Source organism: Rhinatrema bivittatum, chromosome 15, assembly GCF_901001135.1.
Source record: "Rhinatrema bivittatum chromosome 15, aRhiBiv1.1, whole genome shotgun sequence".
In the NCBI taxonomy this organism is placed as follows: Eukaryota; Metazoa; Chordata; class Amphibia; order Gymnophiona; family Rhinatrematidae; genus Rhinatrema; species Rhinatrema bivittatum.
This window is the reverse complement of record NC_042629.1, coordinates 57,434,885-57,454,223: the sequence shown is the minus strand read 5'-3', so window position 1 is coordinate 57,454,223 and position 19,339 is coordinate 57,434,885. Positions and strand designations below refer to the sequence as shown.

Genomic DNA, 19,339 nt, shown 5'->3' with positions numbered 1-19,339 from the left:
CATATTAATGGTGGCAATCCTGAAAACCTGACCGGTTAGGTGTGCCTCCAGGACAGGGCTGGGAAACACTGATTTAGTAGGCCTGTCACAGGTAGTATTACCATGCAGCTCCATGTCTGTGTACGGCAGGACTTCCCAAACCTGTCCTGGGGACCCCACAGTCCGTTGGCTTTTCAGGATATCTGCAATGAATATGCATGTGATAAGTTTGCATGAAATAGAGGTGGTGCATGCAAACATTTCATGCACATCCTGAAAACCCAATGGGCTGTGGGGTCCCAAGGACAGGTTTGGGACTCCCTGTATAGGGAGAGAGGGGGCTAGGCCTTCCTTTCTTGTCATACATCGCACGGAGGGACTTGTAGTTTTTATTTCCCTAATTGGAACTACAAATCCCTGCATGCACCGAGGAAGACCAGGGCTGGCTCAGTTTCTAGCTACAGCCAGGAACCATAGGAGTAAAAAGCGTCTGCTTTCCAGGATACCTACGATATATGTTTACATTTTCACAAGAGATGTATTTTATTGTAGAAGGCAATCACTGAGCAGCTCAGCTTCTCTTCCAAGACTTGCCACCCAATGAAAGCTCTTTCTGTGTTGTCCCTTCTGGCTGAGGCAATTCCAGCGCAGGAAACGAGCAGCACGTCTCCTTTAAGAGCTGGCCTGCCCTCGGAGTTGATAATAAGGAGCAGTTACTTAAGCCGCAGGTGTGACCTCCTCACCTCTGCTGCCTTTGGCTTTTGGTCAGGTGAGTAGAGTGCTGGGTACAGACGTCCTACGGCTGCTGGTGGCCTGGCTTTAAAGTGCAGCTTATGAACACAGCAGTGATAATATTTATTCTGTGGTAGCTTTGTTGGTGTGATCCTAAATTAGCTGTGTCCTAGTCCTGCTAGGGGATGTGCTGAGGATCCTCGGGGTGTGTGAAAGGTAAATCCAGCTCTCTCCTTTCCTACCGTTTTATTTTTGAAGGGGGGGGAGAAGACTAAATTAAGCAGCATGGATAGTTTGTTATAAGTTATAACAGAGATTGCCTGCTATAACTATCGCCTCAACTCCTGTGTGTTTTAGGGAGTAGAAAATTCCTTATCTGGGGAATTGCCACTTAGCACACAAGAAAAAATCCTCCCAAGGGCGAATTTAGGAAAGGATTCTCATCCAATTGTATCCAGAGAATAGTTTCTAGAAGAGAAACTGCATGAAAATAAAGGTCCATTATATATATTCAAAGACCTATTAGCTTGATACCTCTTTATTAGATTAACTTTTTGATTAGCTTTCAGGTGCTACAGTCTCTTTATCAGGCTGAAAAAGCAGTAGGGTCCGAGCAAAGGATGACTGAGTTGTACGTACGAGTGAGTCCTAAGCTACATTACGCTGATAGGGAGAGAGAGAGAGTGTGAGAGGTGTTGACAGCGATAAGGTGACCCCCACAAAAGGCTCAGGTAGTCTATTTAAAGATCCTCGCTCTCTGCAGTGCGTGGTGTAGCTTTGGAAAGCCGCCAAGCCCAATGAAAGAGCGCCCCCTTCTGTTAGGGACTCCTAGTCCTGTGGCCATGGTTGGTCATCTTAATAGTGCTCCGAGGTTAGGGAAATCCCAGTCTCGGGAGTCCGATTAATAGACCTTTCTCTTGGGATTCAGTGCCTGAAGCATCTTATTTCCAAGTTTATCAGGTGGCAGCTGATGTTCCTTTAGACTAGAGTTTTTGCTGCGGGGGGCTCTTATTCTGGTTACTGACTTGATTTTGGCTTAAGATTTGAGCGTGCACTTCTTTTGGCCACGGAAGTGAAGAGGGAGGAAAACGTGGCTTTTCTAGCTTTAGAAGTGAGCTGCTGGATGCTTGTTTCAAAGCCAGGATAGTGCTAAATAAAAACAGCTTGTACGCTTTGTTTTTAAATCCTAAAAGTTCTCTCTAAATATCAGTAAAGGGAATTTTTGGCACCAGAAGCTCCAGGATGACCTCCTGAGTTTAAGGGGTGTTTGCTTCCAAATATCTAGAGATCCTTTTGGGGGACGGGGTGGTCATAAAATCTAAGGGCTTCATAACTTGTTTCCTTGCATAGGAGATGTTTTCCTGATTGGGATGCATGGAGTAGTTGGGGGTTTAAAAAAAACCCACAATTTTAAAACTAAACTGCTGGTTAATAGGGGATGTTTTTTTTTCCTTTCAAAATGGGTTGACTTAGCCTATAGATAATCTTGATTTGAGCTTCTGCTTACAAATGTCATACTTGAGCTACTTCTACCCTTCTCATGTGTCCAATATATGTGCATGTATTTTTCTTTAAAAGAATAAAGGAAAAATAGGATAACTTTTTTTTTTTTTTAAATGGGTTACAAATTAAAGTTCTCATGTTAGTAACATAGCAAATGAGAGAATACAAAAGACCATAACGACCCATCTAAGCTGCCTGGGAGCAGAGCACACATTGGGACCACCACCACCGCAGTTGGGCCTAAGTCTGGCCCCCTCTTCAGGAGAAAAGGGGGACTGGGCAGGGGAGCAGGATAGATGTGAGGCTCTGGGGTGGGGGAGAAGGCTCTGCTTCGGAGGCCAGCACTCCTGCCAGCCACAGGCCGGGTGCTGCCCCAGTCAGCAACCAAACCACCTCCCTGCCAGCCGGTGGCTCAAAGGCCTGGTTTTTACTTTCCAAGTTGCTGAAAGGAGCTTCCAACACAGGGGGTGGGGGAGGATGATTACAGTCAGTGTGGAGGGGGTAGTTAATGGTTCATTCTGTGGTAAGTGAATGAGGTGCTAATCTGGGAAACTGAGCCTAGGAGTGGTGGGGAGGGGGATGATTGAGGCTGAAAGAGGTTTGTGTGTGTGGGGATAACGTAGGGAAAGCTAGATAAGTGACGGGAGGGAGGACTGGAGGTTGAGCAGACACACACACCGTACACAGAATACCTCTGGAGTGCACCTTTCTAGCTTTGAGAAGGAATGGGCTATGCAAACTACATGAAATACTGCATTTCAAATCCTGCATTCAACTTCAAAGGTTCTTTTAGGGCGATGAGGACTCCAGAAAGCTGAGCGGGAGGTGTGGCTGGGTCGTATGGTCTCTATCTGCAGTCACGTTCTGTTTCTGATTCATTTTTCCAGTACTTTAAATAGATGTTGCAACCACTGATGCAGATGTGGTTTGTGTTTCTTGCTCATCTGGTTAAAGGTCCCCAGTCCCATGGATTTTTTCTGTAAGAAGCACAGCTGCCCGGACTCTCCCCCCGAGCCCACTGTCATGGTGAGGAGATGCGCCTCCTGTCCAGAAAGCCAGAAACAGCCCATTATCCAGGAGAAGACTCAGGGACAACGGCGCCTGCTCCTGCCGGCGTTCTTCAGAGCCAAGAAATCCAGGAAAGCGCTCTCCTCTGTCAAGTGGTCTTCCTATGATGACGTCCACGTCTGCTGCCTGAGCTTGACTGGCACACAGCAGCGAGATCCTGAGTGCAAGAGCATGGGGGGTGAGTGGGCACCTTGATGGGGGGGAGGGGGGAGCAGCTGCCTGGAGACTGCACGACCTGGATGCAGAGAATGTAAGGTAGGCAGACTCCCCCCTCCCCCCCCTCCCGAGGACCTTTGGCCAGAATATGGGCCAGGCCTGGACATTCCAGAAGTGACCAGAAAGGAAGTTGCTGGGATAAGTACATAATCATTTTAAAAAACCCCAAAAAACAAAAGTTTGTCAGAAATGGAATGCTGAGCTCCGTATTAGGAGTCTGCACCCAGGAAGATTGTGGCGTCTCTGCAGGCGATACCCTGAAATCCTCAGCTTACTGTGCAGTGGCTTTCAAAACAAGCAAATAGAAAGTTAAGCATGTGGAAAGGAATGAAGAATAAAACGGAGACATAGAATTCCTCTAGCGATCCATGGTGCGTCCACACTGAGTATTGTGTGCTGTCCCGGAGCTAGAAAATGTACAGAGGAGTGAGGGCAACAAAAACGAGTGGCTGGAATGGTTCTTATGGGACCTGCTAAACAGGTTAGGATATGACAGGTTTATAAAATTGTGAGGGGGTGGGAATGGGGGATTTACCCTTTCAAATAAAACAAGGGCACCTACATGACACAACCAGCAGATTCTAGGCAAATCCTAGATCTCTGCACTGTATGGGATCCTGCCAGGTACTTCTGATCTGAATCTGCCACTGTTAGAACTAGGATACTGGTCTTGATTCAGTATGGCAGATCTTATGGTCTCTCCTTGTGCAATCAAGCTATGGCATTTGTTGCTGAGGACATGGTCAAGGTGATCAGCATAGCAAGGTTTAAAAGAGGTTTAGACGCTTTCTGGAGGAAAAGTCAATACACCAGTGATTAGGCAGGTAGACTTGGGGAAAGCTATAACATATCCCTAGGGGTGAGCAACAAGAAAACTACTTTTTGGGATCTGCTGGGTACTTAACCTGACCTGGCCACTCTAGCAGACAGGATGCTGGGCTCGATGGACCCTGATTTGACTCAGCATGGCTGTCTTATGTTCTTAGGGGCTCAGCATTGCAAGTCGGGACTGAGGTAGACAGAGCTCAGTGTGACAGATCTGCTACTGGAACAGCTGGGGGTGCTGCAGGTTAAGGAGTGAGGGGCATTGGCAGAGCCGAAAGAATATTAGATTGTGGACAATGTCTGCAGCTCTCTGGACTTGGAAACCAGGATAGGGAGCTTCCAGTGAGATGCTGCAAACCAGACTGCTTGCAGTGGCTGACCAGCTGAATTCACCCTTCAGGTTTTGTTTTCTTTTTTTTGTTTCATTGTAGAAAATGACGAGTCTGACTGTGCCATCTTCACCAATCCTCTCTACTGCGCTCTCACCACCTCTGACAGCGAGGTGGACTCCAGTTTTGAGAGAGCAGCTGGAAGGGAAGCCCTAGAAATACCCAGCCATGCAGCCCTGCACTCTGCCACTTACCCAAGGGGTGCGAGCAAAGCTGTCGTGAAATGCGAAAGCTCTGAGGCAAGGTATGGGAGTGTTGGAGGGGCAGTCTGTGGTGATAGAATATCCGTTTATCAAATGCTTACGTTCCTTTGCTTTCAGCCTCTCCCAGCAGGATGCACTGAGTGTGGAGAGGTTACAGCTGCTCTGGTCAGCACATCAGGTAACCATGGGTTACATTTTATTTTTCCCACCTCTTAGTTTTTTAGGGAGCCTTCCAAGAAGGGGTGCGAAAGAAGCAAAGAAATGCAAGCGGAGGGAATCCAAGTACATCCACTCACGTAAGTACAAAATGATCCAGTGCCAGTAAATTAGCCCTTTCCCCTTTAAAAACAAAAACCTCATTATTGCTGCTGCCTTCACATTGATTTCCCTCCCTACTGTGCCCCCTGGTCAGCAGGTGTTGGGGTGAGCACCTCCAGCTCTCCCCAAAACTTGTTCTCTCTCCTGCAGCTGGGTTGCTCACACAGCTTGTTCTATCGCCATGCGAGAGACCTGAGACGGGAGACGCAAACCTGGGGGCTGTGGCTTCCCGAAGAAGCTTCTTAAACTGCAGCTCGCACTTAGTTCTACGCAGGTTCAGCTACTCTTGGAGTCCTAGCGTAAATAGGGAGGGGGAAGAGCTTCTGGCAGGCTTTGACTTGGTGCACACCTTAACCTGCTGAGCTACTGAGAACCTTTGCCATGCCTCACCTCCTGAGACGTTGGTCGCCCTATATGTAACCAGCTCTTTCATTCAGTGGAGTTGGGAGCATATGGTGTGGAAGTTTGGGTGTACCTGACACTTCGGTGGCAATGCTGTTGAATTCACGGGAGGTGAGATGAACGTGGGCAGAGGAGTCCTTCTGGAGGAATGTCTCGTAGGGGCCAGTTACTCTTGCAGTTGGAAGCACAGTGAGCTATCCGTTGTCCTACCTGGGTGTTTCTTTGTACAAATATCAGTCTAGTCATGCATGGGTCTGCTCTGGTCACTTTTGAGTGATCTTGCTCTATAGAGTTAATTCTCCAGATTAAATGTTTAGGGAGCCTTTCCTGCCCCAGTTTATGCTCTGCATACATGTATTTAACACCTAATAGTATGGAGGGTTTGCTAGCACACTGTCCTCGAGGGAACTCCTGGGTTCATGAGTTTATTTTGATGCTATCCAGAGCCTCTGTATCAGGAGTACTGGGTGGCGTGTACCAGTGCAGATGGAAAGCCCAAGGAGCAAAGGTTTCGAGTGGAGACACCTCTGTCCATTGCTGGCTTCATCTCTTCCTCCCTCCTTGGTGCCGCCGTACAAGGGTCACCTCATGAGTACGCCACCTTCTGGCAGGACATCCCGGAAGTGAAGACAAACGGGCTGCTGGACATGATCTCCCCCCAGCAGCATCAGCTACAGGAGGTAATGGTGGACCTAATCAATATTTGGATCCTATAATGCCATTTAAAAGGGGATGGAAAGTTAAGGCACTACTTGGAAGCCCTAACTGATTTCAGCCACCTTAAATTCAGAGGGTGTGATGCAGACTAACATGTAGGGACTTCCTACATGGTAACGTGGTGTATGCAGGCACCACATGGAGAGCCATAGCTTGGCATGAAATCCCAGAAAGTGGTATGTCCGATTCAGCCATCCACCTGGGAGCCCTGGGCTAGTGGCCATTGAAGCTAGATTCCCGTAGTGAGTGGTTTTTCAAGGTCTTTCTCTTACAGTATATTCCATTTTGAAGGGCTAGGGTGCAAGTGAAATGAGTAAATGTGACTGTGGAGATATGGTGACTGGCTCAGCCCTCTTGTTTGCAGACCAAATTTGAGGTCATCACTTCAGAGGCCTCCTACCTACGCAGCCTCTCAGTTGCAGTGAATCACTTCCAGAAATCAAGCAAACTCGTGCAGCTGTTGTGTCCCCGGGATATGCATATACTCTTCTCAAACCTGCAGCAGGTGAAGGAGGTCAGCGAAAGGTACTGTTATAACAGGACACACGCTATTGATCTACTTAGTTATAAAATCGCCTTTCTATAAAAACTCGCTTAAGGTGCCGTTGGCTCTTCATTGCCTTTCAGAGCGGAGTCCCTCTTGAAGATTCATGCTCGGTAGGAATTTGTGTCCTGCCCTGTCTAAGACTTCTAGATAGTCCCAGGAAACAAGATCAAAGTAGCAACCAAAAGATGATCAGTAAAAACAGGGATTCCTTATTAATGCAATGGGTGGTAACCAGTACAGCCAGGCTCTGCCTGAATTTAGCTCATGTGACTGAGCTGCTTCAGGGGCTGTAATGATCAAACAAGCTTTCTCAGTGCTGTGTTACAGATTGGCCAGAATTGGGCTTTACTGGTTACCCATTGTATTAAGGAATCCTTGTTTTTACTGATCATCTTTTGGTTGCTATAAGGCTTCTAGGTGGAAATAGCATCCACTGCACTGGGGTGCGCTCAAGGTCCTGTCCGGGGACTGCCGTGAGGGTTAGGCAGCAAACCAGAGCACTGAGGGGGGGGACCTCTCCTCCTGCCCATTGCATAGGACCCCATGCCAGTGCAAGGTGCTTTTGGAAATAAAAGTGCAGGTAATGTCCCTTAAACTTTTTTTTTTTCTCCCAAACACCTTGTACCTTTCAGGTCCCATCTCTTCCCATCACCTGTTCAGATCTTCCTAACAATTTTACTGTGGTGGTGGGGAGAGACTGAATTGCACTTGGTTCCTCATAACTCTGTCCCTGGAAGGGGGAGGGGGGGTTTCAGCAGCTGGCACAGTGCACTCAGACCCTGGATATTCCTCCTTTTCCTGTTGAAGCTGGGGCAGTGCCTGCATCTCCCTGCTCCTGAAGGCTGAATATCCCAGGTTTAAGGGGGCAATGGAAGACACCTCTTTACAGGAGTATGAGAAGAAGCTGGGAAAAGCATTCAGCCCTGACCTTTTTTTTTAATTACTGTTTGTGGTTTTAGATTTCTCCTGGACCTGGAAGATCAGCTAGAAAGTGATGTCTTCTTGTCGCAGATTGGCGAGCTGATCCTGCGGCACTGTCCAGCCTTCCACAAAGTCTATATCCCTTACGTCACCAACCAGATGTACCAGGAGCAGCTCATGCAGCAGCTGGTGTAAGGCCACGATAGACCTTGCTGTCAGGAGTTAGAGGAGTCTCTGTCCTCTTCAGCCAATCTGTGACATCCTGTGTCCTCTCTCTCCTCTCTCTCCAGGCGTGAGAATGGGAAGTTCCTACAGGTGCTCAAACAGCTCGAGGAGCATCCAGTATGCAAACGACAGCTGCTAAAATCCTTCCTGGTGCTACCTTTTCAGAGAATAACACGTCTGAAGATCCTTCTGCAGGCAAGGGCATGCCTGAGACGCGCTCTGCTCTCCTCTCTCCTCCATGCCCCCATCCCTTTGTGTCTAGGAATCTCCCTGCTGACTTCCTAGGGGTGTTGGCGTGACTGGGACTCTCCCTCACCCTTTTGATCCTTCTCTATGGGTTACTGGCACACCTAGGTCTCCTTTCCTGGGGGAGAGAATGATGGTAACCTTTTAATTTAGGTCACCAGGATCGAAATCCTTTCACCCATTTCCAGTCCCCTCTTTACTCTTGATATTCCATTATTGTGCAGGGGATTTCAAAGTTGAGTTTGAGATCAACTTCTCTCAGGACATTGTAGCCTGTGTACAGCCTTCTCTCTTGCCCCAGGAATTGCATTAATCACCCATCACTACCACCACCACAATCTGACCAAGCCCCTGTTACCACAAATCCTGGTCTTCCAAATCTCTACTGCTGATCTAGGACGGTCTGCAGCAAACTCTCCATAGATTCATCATTATCTATGGACTTTGCTCACGCACCCTCTCCCACCCCTGCTTTGTGTCTTGGCTCTGACTTTGCTTGTGTTCTTGTCTCAGGGTATCCTGAAGCTGGCACGAGCAGACTCTGGCTTGGCAAGGTCTGTTGACGATGCCCTGCAGGCAGTCGCACAGGTAAGTGCCAGTCACTGAAGCAACCGCTCTAGAAAGGCCTAGACACCACACAGCAGTAGCAGGTTTTGCACAGTTGAAGCAGATTTACTGTAGATGCCTGTGAGTGTTTCCCCATTCACACCGCTTAGCCAAAGGAGGCTCGTGCAGAGCATCAGCCCAGCGGCTGTAGGTAGAGCTTTCATGGCAAGCAGCAGTTCCAGAAACTCTTGTATGGGGGGCTTATTGGGGTCACAATGAATTTCAGGGTAGGCAAGTGCCAATTGCCTTTCCCTCCAACCAGTTGATGGTCCAGCCAGACATGGGGAGGGGGCACCAAGCTACTTGTCTGAGAGCTCACAACGCATTTCCTCTGCTCGCTGCCTAAGATCCCCCCCCATAGTTTCTCAGTACTGGGGGGGGGGGGGGGGTAATGCACCCTCAGTCCTTAAGGTGGCGTCTAGCTCCAGCAGCAGTGAATTCACTGCTCTCCAGATTATGTGGGGATCTGCTGGCCTGAACCAGAAATATCCAGATACACTTTGGTTATTTTTCTCTCTATTGGAAACTAAAATTTTGGCCTAAGATGGAAAGGAGCTCAGACCACACCTTAGCTGGGCAAATCAGTTCTGCTAACTTAAGCTCCGGCAGGGGTGTGTAAGCGGCTCGGAGCCCAGAGGACTCACTCGTAGGTCCCTCGCTGGCAGCTTGCTTTGAGCCTCCATACTGGCTTGGGTGTGAATATTTTGCTGTTTGGGCATTGCAAATTTTATAAGATCACTTGCAGATTTGTACCACCCAAGGGCATCTAGGAGTCTGACTTTGGAAGGCAGCTCAGGCTAGAGATTATTACATGGGGGCCCCGGGCGAGCTGGTAACCTGAACCCATCCCCCCTTTTTTTGTACGCTCTCCCCTAGCTTGACCACTCAGTGTCTCCTAGGCAACAGATCAACCTTTGATCCTGATTGGCCTAGGCACACGAGGACCTAAGGTTGAATCGGGCTTCACGTCCCCTTCCTTACCGGCCAGCAGATCTTATTCTGCCCTTTCTCTCCATGGTGGTTTTGTTGTTGGTTATTTTCCTACTTTGTTGATGGTGGTTTTTTGTGGTCTTGATGTCTCAGCAAGCAGGGTACTCTAACAAAATGAGAACTGCTTTGATCTGGAGCTGCTTGGGGGGGGGGGGGTGGTATTGTCGTAGGGTCTGGGTTCAGCCCTGCGGATAACTGGCTCCTTGTAGGCTGTGGTGGGAGCCTGTGGTTAAGTGGCCTATAGGTCAGGTGACCTGGAGGTAGTGCCAATTTGCTGGGCTGTGACCTAGCAGGGCCGGTTTAGAGTTTTTTTTGTTTTTATTTCTACAAAATGATTGCTTGGCTTGGGTACTTGATTGATGTTGTGGCCTTTGACCTCAACTTTTTTTTTTTTTGCATAATTTGTGGGAGGTGAGACCCAGATGCCTTCATATTATGCTGATATGAAGTTGACAGTGAATTTCAAGGCTGGTATTCAGAGCCCATATGCTGGCGTGGGAGAGGATCATATTCCATGACTGATACTTGTCTGGTGGTTCGTTATTGGTCACACAGGACCCCTATCCTGTATCTGATTCTTAAACTTTTTTATTCTATTGATCCCTTGACCAAGGGCTCGTTGCTCAAGCTTCAAGCATGGGAAAGTGGGCCAGGTCACCCATACAGTATCCCAACAGCTGATCCCTGTGGGAGTTCATGTGCCCTGTGTGACCAGGGCAATATGGACAAGAAGCTGGTAACATTTATTTTGATAGTTTTTAACTATTTTGTGTAACACATGCACAAACTGTCATACCGGTACCACTAAAGTGTGACTCTGAATCTCTGCTGGCTTGTAAAACGTGGACTTCTCTGGCTAAGACTGGGAAACCCTTCTCCAATGTGATCCCACTTTAGCACTTAAAATTTCACATGACTCTAGAGAAGGTCTCCCCTCAACACTCGCTCCATTCAATCCTCCAACTCCCACCTTCTCAGACCAGCCCTCTTCACATCCTCTCTCTCCATCCCCTCACCCACACTCAAGCCTTACTTTTGCATCCTTCTGAAACCCCCAGTTGATCCCTCTTGCTGCCTCCCAGCTCACATCCTCCCTTACCTTCTACAGCCAATACCTCCTCAGTCCGCTCCTTTAAACATCTGGGCCAAAGATTCCACCAGTCATCCAAGAGTGGGCAGGCCAACTAACATGGGCAGTATCTTTTTTTTTTTTTTTTCTTCCCCCCTCTTGGGTAGGTTCAGTGTTATGAGGAGAGAAATAGTGATCTCCTCACTGTCCTGTGTACGCTCAGCCTACCCTTCCACCCGTGGTTGATCCAAAATGCAATGGTGATCTGTAAGCAGCAGTGGCCTGTGCTGGAAGTCTGTGCAGGTCCTGTAACAGTCTTGATCCCTCCTCACGCAGGGCTTCAGAAACCCGTGCAAGGGCAGGGCCTGTGTGCATGTCCTGGCTCACAGGCCCCTCCACTCTCTCACTGGTGCCTGAGGGGTGCTGCCTTGAGTCATGTGACCTCATTTGGGGTCCAGACCCTCTGGGAAGCCCTGCAGTAGAGGGAAATATGCACACAAATCTGGGATGGCTTGGTGTTATATCTTCTGCTAGGCAGAAACCCTCCAAGCTGCCTGCAAGGCTTCTCTGCTGTGGAAGAGGCATCCAATTTTGTGTTGGGAGAAGTAGCTTTTCTTTTCTTTTTTTTTTTTCCCTTTAATCAAATGTCTTCCTCCTGCTTGGTTGTAACAGAACACGATCCACTCCCCCCAACTGGGAGCCGTGCACCGGGGCTCCTGGGGTATTGCAGTTGCTTCCCTCCCCCCACAGAGCTGTGACTGCTGCTTCTGGAGCAGCCCTGGCTGAGCAGGGGACTCTCATCCCAGATCCTTGCACTGCTACCGGGCCAGCCTGAGGGAAGCAGACTCTCATCCCGCTCTTCTCTCCGTCCTCAGATCGTCTCGGAGTGTAACGAGAACGTGAAGTGCATGAAGCAGACAGAGGAGCTGGTCTTGCTGGAAAAGCAAATTGAATTCCTAGACGTCAAGGTGAGGTCTGGAACTGTCTCACCTGGGGGGGGGGGGGGGGGGGACTGGATTGGTGCACAACCACCTTGCAGCAGGAGTATGGGAGAGGGAGGGGCGTATGTGTACATCCCACGCTCTGTGGTGGGGAGAATGGAAATAATCAACACCTACCCCCCCCCCTTTACAGCCTGCATCTGGTTGGAGCAGCTCCCACTCCTTTCTGTGGGGGAGGGGGATTTCTGTGCGGTTTGCTCTCCATTTCTAGAGATGCTGATGTGCTCCTTCTCTCCTGCAGTCCATCCCGCTCATCTCCCGGGGGCGCTGGCTGGTCGGGCAGGGGGAGCTCACGCACACCCTGGTCCTGGATGGTGGCGCGGGACACAGACCTCGGCTGTCCTCCAAGCCCTGTCACCTGCATCTCTTCAGTGACCTGCTGCTTCTCTCCAGGAAGAGGGAGTAAGTCCTAGTTACAGGCCCCTGCTGTCCTGCACAGAGGTGGGGCAGGATCGGCTTCCCTCTGTTCCTTAGATACCTCCTTCTGCTGTGATATCCCAGTCCTCTCCTACATGTTTTTTGAAACCTATAATGCCTGGACTGCTGGCCACCCTCCTTCATGGGCTTAAAATGTCAAACTTCCAGTAGCTTCCATATTCTCCCTCAAGAGGGACTTAATCTCAGACCCTGAGTGTTGGCTCCACACATTTAAGTCTTACAGCAATAATCACACTGAATTATGAATGTAGTTCAATAGACGTGAGTGACAATTCACAAGTTCTTGTTCACTTCAACAAATCTGACTCTTACTGATAGTTAAATCTGATCTTCTGTTTCCATATCCCTTCCCACTTGCAAGGGCAATTTTGGATGTTTTGCCCCACCCCAAAACTGGGGGGATTGGCTTCTTCCACTAAACTTTAAACCCCATTTGTTATAATGTGATCCAACCTCCTCCAAATTGTCCTGATATTTCAGTGGATAACGCCAAATAGTTGCCACAGTTCTTTCCTCAGGCTCCAACTATCTGAGGAATGAATGTGATTTAAGTGCCTTTTATATCGATGTAATGCTCTTAGCTAACATTTCTTGGGATGCTGTTTTTTTTTCCCTTTCCCATAGGGATGGGCGATTTCTGGTGCAGGATTATGCTAGAATCTGCCATGTGAAAGTTGAACCCATCGCGGTCCCAGTGCTCCCAGACACCTCATTCCTCCTGTGCCTAGCACAGAACCACAAGGGCACCAGCAGAGAATATCTCCTCACTGCAGGCAGCATGTAGGTACCAGTGCGGTCACTCCACGTCACCCTCCTTGACTGTAACTGCCACACGCAATGTATGGTACTAGTGCACCCGCATGCAGTCTGCTCTCCCCACAGAAGTAGGGGGTTTCTGCATCAAAGCACCAAAGAAAACGAAACTAAATCATCAAATCTTCCACTGTGTAGGAGCATGAACGATAGCCGTGCAATTGCAGATCCTCTTACCCATTGCATTTGCTAGCCCCAGAATATTGAGATTTCAGTCATGTTTAATGCACGTACATTGGTAGTCAAAAGGGCCAAAATTCAGACTTTAATGTGGGGTCGTCAGCAGTGGTAGACAGTGCCCAGAGGTGTTATCCCTTTGCCCAAGTATGGTGAGAGACTGTTTGTAGTTCTGGGGCTACTAGAGGGCCACTGGCCAGAAACCAAGTTCTAAATTACCAGTGAAAGCCAGTCCAGCTCCAGTGTGGGATGTTAATAGGCCAGGGCTGTCGCTGGGTTATGTCTGTAGTATGGGCCAGCACAGGGGCTGTTCAGACAAGGCCTCTGGTAAGGATCAATCTGACCCTACCCTTCTCTTCCAGGGCTGATAAACAGCAGTGGGTTTCTTGGATTTCCGGTCGGGTGTCCTCTGCATTGTCCCTGTGATCAAAGGTGAGTCTCTTTTAAAGGCAGTCGACATACTAGGGACCAACCCTTGCTGACTTTGAGCCTCTTCCTCTTGGAGGGGGTAAGGTGGCCACTAACCCATCTGCAGAATACCTGACACACTGGTGAAAACCTTTACTAAAGAACCAGGTTTAAAAGGCTGACCTTCCTCTGTCTCCCTGGCAGCAGAGACACAATGAGTGTACACTTAAGTCTGAGGTGCCTGCTCCTCTGCTTCCTGATTACAAAGGCATTGTGCAGCCTCCAGAGAGCTGAAAAGACAGGGAGCAGGTGGTGTCCCTTGCTCTGCTGCCTGTTGCTACTGTGCTCCAACTGAGAGGAACTTGAAGGAGTGACACTACTTTTTTTTTTCCCTTCTGCTGTGCTCTAGGTGTTGTCCATACCAGTGGTGTGCTAGCCCCCCGCCACAAGTGGACTTCTGAAATGTCTTTGCCCCATCACACCCCAGCCTCTAAGGCTAAAGTTCACTGCTTTCTGCTGAGGTCTGTAGGGTGGTGGTGGTGGACAGGGAGGAATCGGGGGGTAGGCAGAGTAGCTGGGTGCTGCAGTCTTATTTGCCATTTTGGTTAGGGGTGGAAAATCAAACCTAAAGATCCAGGATTTGAGGTCTGTAGGGTGGGAGAGGAGCAACAGTTTTGCTGCCCCCAGAATCCAGACACCTTTGCTCTGGGTCTGTCTTCTGTTTGATTTCTCTATAAAGCCTCTGCACTGGTACCTGAGAATACATGGGACATGTGAGTGGTTACAGAAAACTGAGTTTGGAACTCCCCAGTCTTGTCCACATTTAATCTTCCTAAATCCAGGGGATGAAATCTGTCTGCCTAAGTGCCCCTGAAGCTGGAAGGCACTAGGACCCTGTGAAAGCCAGGCTCCTAGTGGGGGTAATGGGTTTCCTGGGTGAAGTCCCACAAGCAGCAAGGTTTTTTTTTATTCTTGGCTCCTCAGGAACAGTGAGCAAGTCTCCAAAAAAAAAGCAGCCTTCCCTATAGCAAGACACTGCTCTATTGTAGGCAGGAAACTGCCGCTCTTCTGAACTCCAGACACAGGTTCTCATCAAAAAATGAAACTACAACATTTCACTCCGAGACAGCCCTTCCAAGATTTGTTGGGTACTAGATGGGCAGAGGCACAGCCCTTTCTCTCAGGTAGTAAGCTGAGGGCCTGAAATGGGAACTATCCATAAACTCACCAAATTGCCAAGCTGATTTCCCACTCTGCCAGCTTCTTCTGACCAGTCCACGAACCTTGCTGGAGGTGCTGGTCAGGAAATGGTCTAACCCCCCTTCCCCCACTCCCAGGTCTTGTCCTGAGCTAAAGACACAGCTAGAAAGCGCAAGGTGTCTGTATAGCTCCAGCTACTCCTCGGTGAGGGTGCAGGGTGAGTCTGGAGCAGACGCTGTAGGCAGTGTGTGGGGAGAACTGGAGAGGGGCTGCAGTACGCAGCTCAGTCTGCAGCGGCCATTCCTGGGCTTGGGAGTGACTCAGCTAAGGGTAGAGTGAGCTGTGACTTATAGGGGATGGGAGCAAAGAGCTGAGGAGAGAACGGGGGTAGAAAAATCTGAAACATTCCCACCTCAAATCTGCAACAGTCTCAGGATGAGCAGAACTCAATTCCTGTGGGTGTGCAGGGCAAGGGAGGTAGGGAGAGGTTGGACATAGGTTTCTCTTGGTAGACTGACTTCAGCTATTTGTAAGGCTTCTGATCGTATGCTACAGAGGACTAATAGCAGTATTGGGCTTGGAGAACGCTGGAATCTTTGTAGTTTGATACCTTTTTATGGATCCAATTTTTTGTTTGAGACCACATGGGTCCCCTGTTCAGATAAGTCTATGGGGACCAATGGGATGTAATACACAAAGCTCCATCACAATCTGCATAGGATCAAAGTGCCAGCCTACTAATCCTTTCCTGCTTTCTTCTCCCCAGATTTTCTCCTGCTGCTGCTTCCCACTCCAACTTTCATGATCCTTACACTTGTGACCCGGAGTCCTGCAGCTGCCCAGGGGAGTGAAGGTCAGTGCATTGGTGGTCTGAGTTACTGACTTCCTTCCTGAGATTATGCAAGCCAGAGGAATGTTTTATCACTTGGAGGAGGAGGTGCTGTGACGATAAGGATTCTCAAACTATGCTTGTCCTAGTGAGCCTCCCGTCTACCTGGCAGAGACTAGAACAGCCCTCTGGCATGGCGGTACCCACACCTCTTCTACTGACTGTGTAAAACCTGAAAATGTTGATAACGGACTGCAGAGGGACAAGGACTTTTCTCTAGGTAGCTGGGGGCTGCACAATTGCCCCAGTATCTCGTGCTCTGCCTTAGGTGACTTCATTCAAAACAGAGAACCAAATACCTTATCCTGTGGAAAATGTTAGTTCATGCAACGCCCTTCTATCGCAGACCCAGGTTCAGGCATTGGTGCGGGACCTGTGGGTGACTCTGCAGAAAGCCCGGGCCATCCAAGCTGCATCCTGATGCTCCTAGAGATCTGACTCGAGTGCTCCCTCTGAGCTGCCTGGCTGTCTCCCTAAACACACATGCAGGATCTCGCTGCCTTGACTTTCCCTTTTAAATGAGGGGTCTCGGTTTTCTCATGGCCCATGTGGCTATATAGTGTTAAAGTATAGAACTAGATAGCCAGGCTCAGGCTTGGTGCATACCAAAGGAACTTATCAATAGTGCTTGCGGTAGCCTGAGGGGGGGGGGGGGGAGGGGCCATGCACTGGCACCCAGCTCAGAGGTAGCTCGTGCTGTATGCTGGAAGTCCAGGGTTTCAAGTCACATTTAATGCCTTGTGCAGGTTTTGTATAGACCCTGCTGCTTCCTACATTCACTGTCACAAGCTCTCTCGTCCTGTGTAGTTTGGGGGTGTGGACATATCTGACACCTGAACTTACTCTGGCCAAGATTCTAGGATACAGGAAAAACACTTCTAGTAATTCTGCATTTGAGCTGGAGTCAGGTCCTTGCTAACTGACAGATGCTTGTTAACCTATCTGAAATCAGTTGCTGGTTTTGTCCCTGTTCCTAGGAACAGGTGTCTTTCTCTAAATACCCTCCCCCTCCCACCTCAACTGGACCTAGGAGGGCGAGGATTGAATAGCTCTGAAGGGCAAGCAGTCTGTCTGGCTCCAAGGGTTAAAGTGGAGGGATGAGAGAAGCTTGCACTGCTGCTGTCCTGTAGGGACAAGTTGCACTACTGCAGTATTCACCATTACATCCCTGCAGATTAATGGAATCCATTTTTTTTTAAATCTTTTTGGTGTGCTTCATAACAAACCTTTTTCTGCAAAATAATTCCAATCATTGACTTCATAGGAGGAGCTACAGGGGAGCCTGGGCCTGCAGCAACTCTACAGGGTGGTGAATGAACTGGATATGGGCTCTTCCATATTTTATATTACTGGTGCCCAGCCAGCAGCTGTTACAAGGGTCTTACTGTGAATTGTTAACATGAGGGATGTGGGGAGAGCTTGTCTGTCACACATCTAACTATTGGATGCCAAAGGGGGGGCCAGCAAACTGATTAAAAGTAACTTCAGCTTATGTTTCCTCTTCTCGCCCTGTTTTAATGTGATTGACTTCTTAAAGCAGGTTAGGGGATGGTGGTCGCCCTTAAGACTGGCACATGTGGAGTGATGCTGCTCCGGTTCTGGCCCATGGCTGTTAAACTCCGGCACCATAATCTGATAGCTTCATAATTTAAGGAAATTTCCTTAGGGGGGTGGGCAGTTCTGCATTTAGGTAACTTGCATGTATAAGCCAAACCTCTTTAGGTTTTTAAGCTCAGCATATTCAGAATGAAATTTTTATTCGAGTGTCTCTATTTTGGTATCAACAAGTGTATGAAGTGCTTCAGTCTTGAGAATTGAAATAAATTGCCTCTTATTTTATGTGATCTCTTGCTGTTCTGACTGGTCAACCCCACTCCTGGGCCCTCTTTCTAAAGGAGGAGAGTTCCATGGTCCTGTTCATTTTAGCTGAAGAATCTCCTCAAGGCCTCAGCAGGCAGGATTTACTTGCAGGTTAAACTCCCGGAAATGTGTGGGTTTTTTTTTTAATGGAATAGATTTCAAAAACATACATTTTGGCTTAAATTTGCAGGTTTACTTCTAAATGAAAGCCCTGATTGGGGTTAGATATTTTTAGGATCCATTATTCTACCTCCTCGTAGGAGGCTCTCGGATCCTATCAGAACCAGGTTTGTGATGAACTGGTTCCACTAACTTTGTTAAATTGGGTTCTGCTATTCCCCTCTGTGGACACTAGGTGTCAGCAAAGCTCTAGGACTTGAGTTCAGGGCAGCAGATTTCAGTCAGAAGGTAAATGTGTGCACAGCCAGGCCTGATTAAGGATTATTGCAGATCCTGGCATAGAAAAACGTCTTCACCAAATGAAGAAAACTTTGTGTTTGCCATGGAAAAAAAATGTTTTTCCATTGGCTCGGGAATCCTGGATGAGCTACATGTAAATATAGGCCAAGGATCTAGAAGTCAGACCAGGTGCCATGACCTGCTCTTAATCTCTTGTCCTGCTGGGTGCTGTGCTGCAGGTCATGACTTCTTGCTTGCTCAGATTATGGAGGGCAGTGCTGTACCTAATACATCAACATTGGTTTGGGCAGGTACAAAGCTATACGTAAGGTTGGCAACTATCCTTCTTTCTCCCCCTGGACTGCACAGACTCTTGGGGTACTGTATAGGGAGGGCTCAAATATTGAGAAATATCCTGATTTGGACCCACCAGCTGCAGCTTAGCATCCAATCCTCCCCTCGAATTAGCTATGGTGTGCACATTAGTTGCTACTCTGTATTCAAAAGATGGTGGCTATATTGATTTTGCCACTCATATAGACTTCAGTCCACAACTGAAGCAGAGGCCTGGAAAATTTTACACAACAGTCAGTGAATGGGCCAGCTAAAAGCAGACCTTGTCCCTTCCAGAGTAAAGATGACAAAAACTAGTGCTCATGATATCCAGCTCAAAAGGGACAGAGTCAGGAGGGTCATCTGTAGTCTCTTTAGAGATTAGTGGCATGTACACCCCCTAACTGGGATAGAGGCAAAAACACAGAATAATCCATTATGCAAGAAAAGTCAGAGCTTAACTGTTGCTGGAACTAAACTGCGTAGATGAGATGGTACCTTCTCTGCCATTATATTCTGTGTGTTTATAATAGGGAAGAGTGGCAATAAAAATCATATCTGCCCTAACCCCCAGGAACGATTAAAGGGCAGCGCTATGTGTGCAGAAATCTGATAGTTGAGGCTTACAGCCCCAGCTGTACTAAAGGTAGAGGGGGGGGGGGGAGAGTGTTCATTGCCTCTACAAGCAGCCGGGGCAAGTCCCATCTTCAGGCCGTTCAATGGTTCCAACTGTGCTGTTCTAAGGCCACAACTCTTGCTTGCTTGGAATAAGCAAATATCTAAACTGCCCCAGCTCTAATGCTAAACATACAGTGCCCGTCTTATATTTGTATAGGTCTCCTGGTAGAACTGAAGCTGAGAATCT

The 19,339-nt window shown here is 48.5% G+C and overlaps 1 protein-coding gene across 2 annotated transcripts; it reads left to right on the top strand.

Annotated features, from left to right (window-relative positions):
• The first annotated feature begins 647 nt into the window (after nt 1–647).
• LOC115077019 (rho guanine nucleotide exchange factor 19-like) lies at nt 648–17,726 on the top strand. 2 transcript variants are annotated; one of them, XM_029579142.1, is made up of 14 exons: nt 648–748; nt 3,169–3,460; nt 4,755–4,956; nt 5,132–5,211; nt 6,080–6,315; nt 6,717–6,877; nt 7,859–8,011; nt 8,111–8,240; nt 8,805–8,879; nt 11,832–11,924; nt 12,199–12,359; nt 13,020–13,175; nt 13,748–13,817; nt 15,760–17,726. In XM_029579142.1, the coding sequence occupies exons 2-13, from the start codon at nt 3,181–3,183 to the stop codon at nt 13,809–13,811; spliced, it is 1,791 nt and encodes a 596-aa protein (XP_029435002.1). In that variant the 5' UTR covers nt 648–748; nt 3,169–3,180; the 3' UTR covers nt 13,812–13,817; nt 15,760–17,726. The 2 variants fall into 2 exon arrangements, with proteins under 2 accessions (XP_029435002.1, XP_029435001.1); XM_029579141.1 differs by lacking the exon at nt 648–748 and adding an exon at nt 776–927.
• The last annotated feature ends 1,613 nt before the right edge of the window (nt 17,727–19,339 follow it).

Bases quoted from the DNA above. Each gene is read 5' to 3' on its own strand.
- LOC115077019 (XM_029579142.1), top strand. From the start codon at position 3,181: ATGGATTTTTTCTGTAAGAAGCACAGCTGCCCGGACTCTCCCCCCGAG. The intron at 8,880-11,831 runs GTAAGTGCCAGT...CTCCGTCCTCAG, and splicing joins CCCTGCAGGCAGTCGCACAG to ATCGTCTCGGAGTGTAACGA. The intron at 13,176-13,747 runs GTAGGTACCAGT...CTTCTCTTCCAG, and splicing joins CTCCTCACTGCAGGCAGCAT to GGCTGATAAACAGCAGTGGG.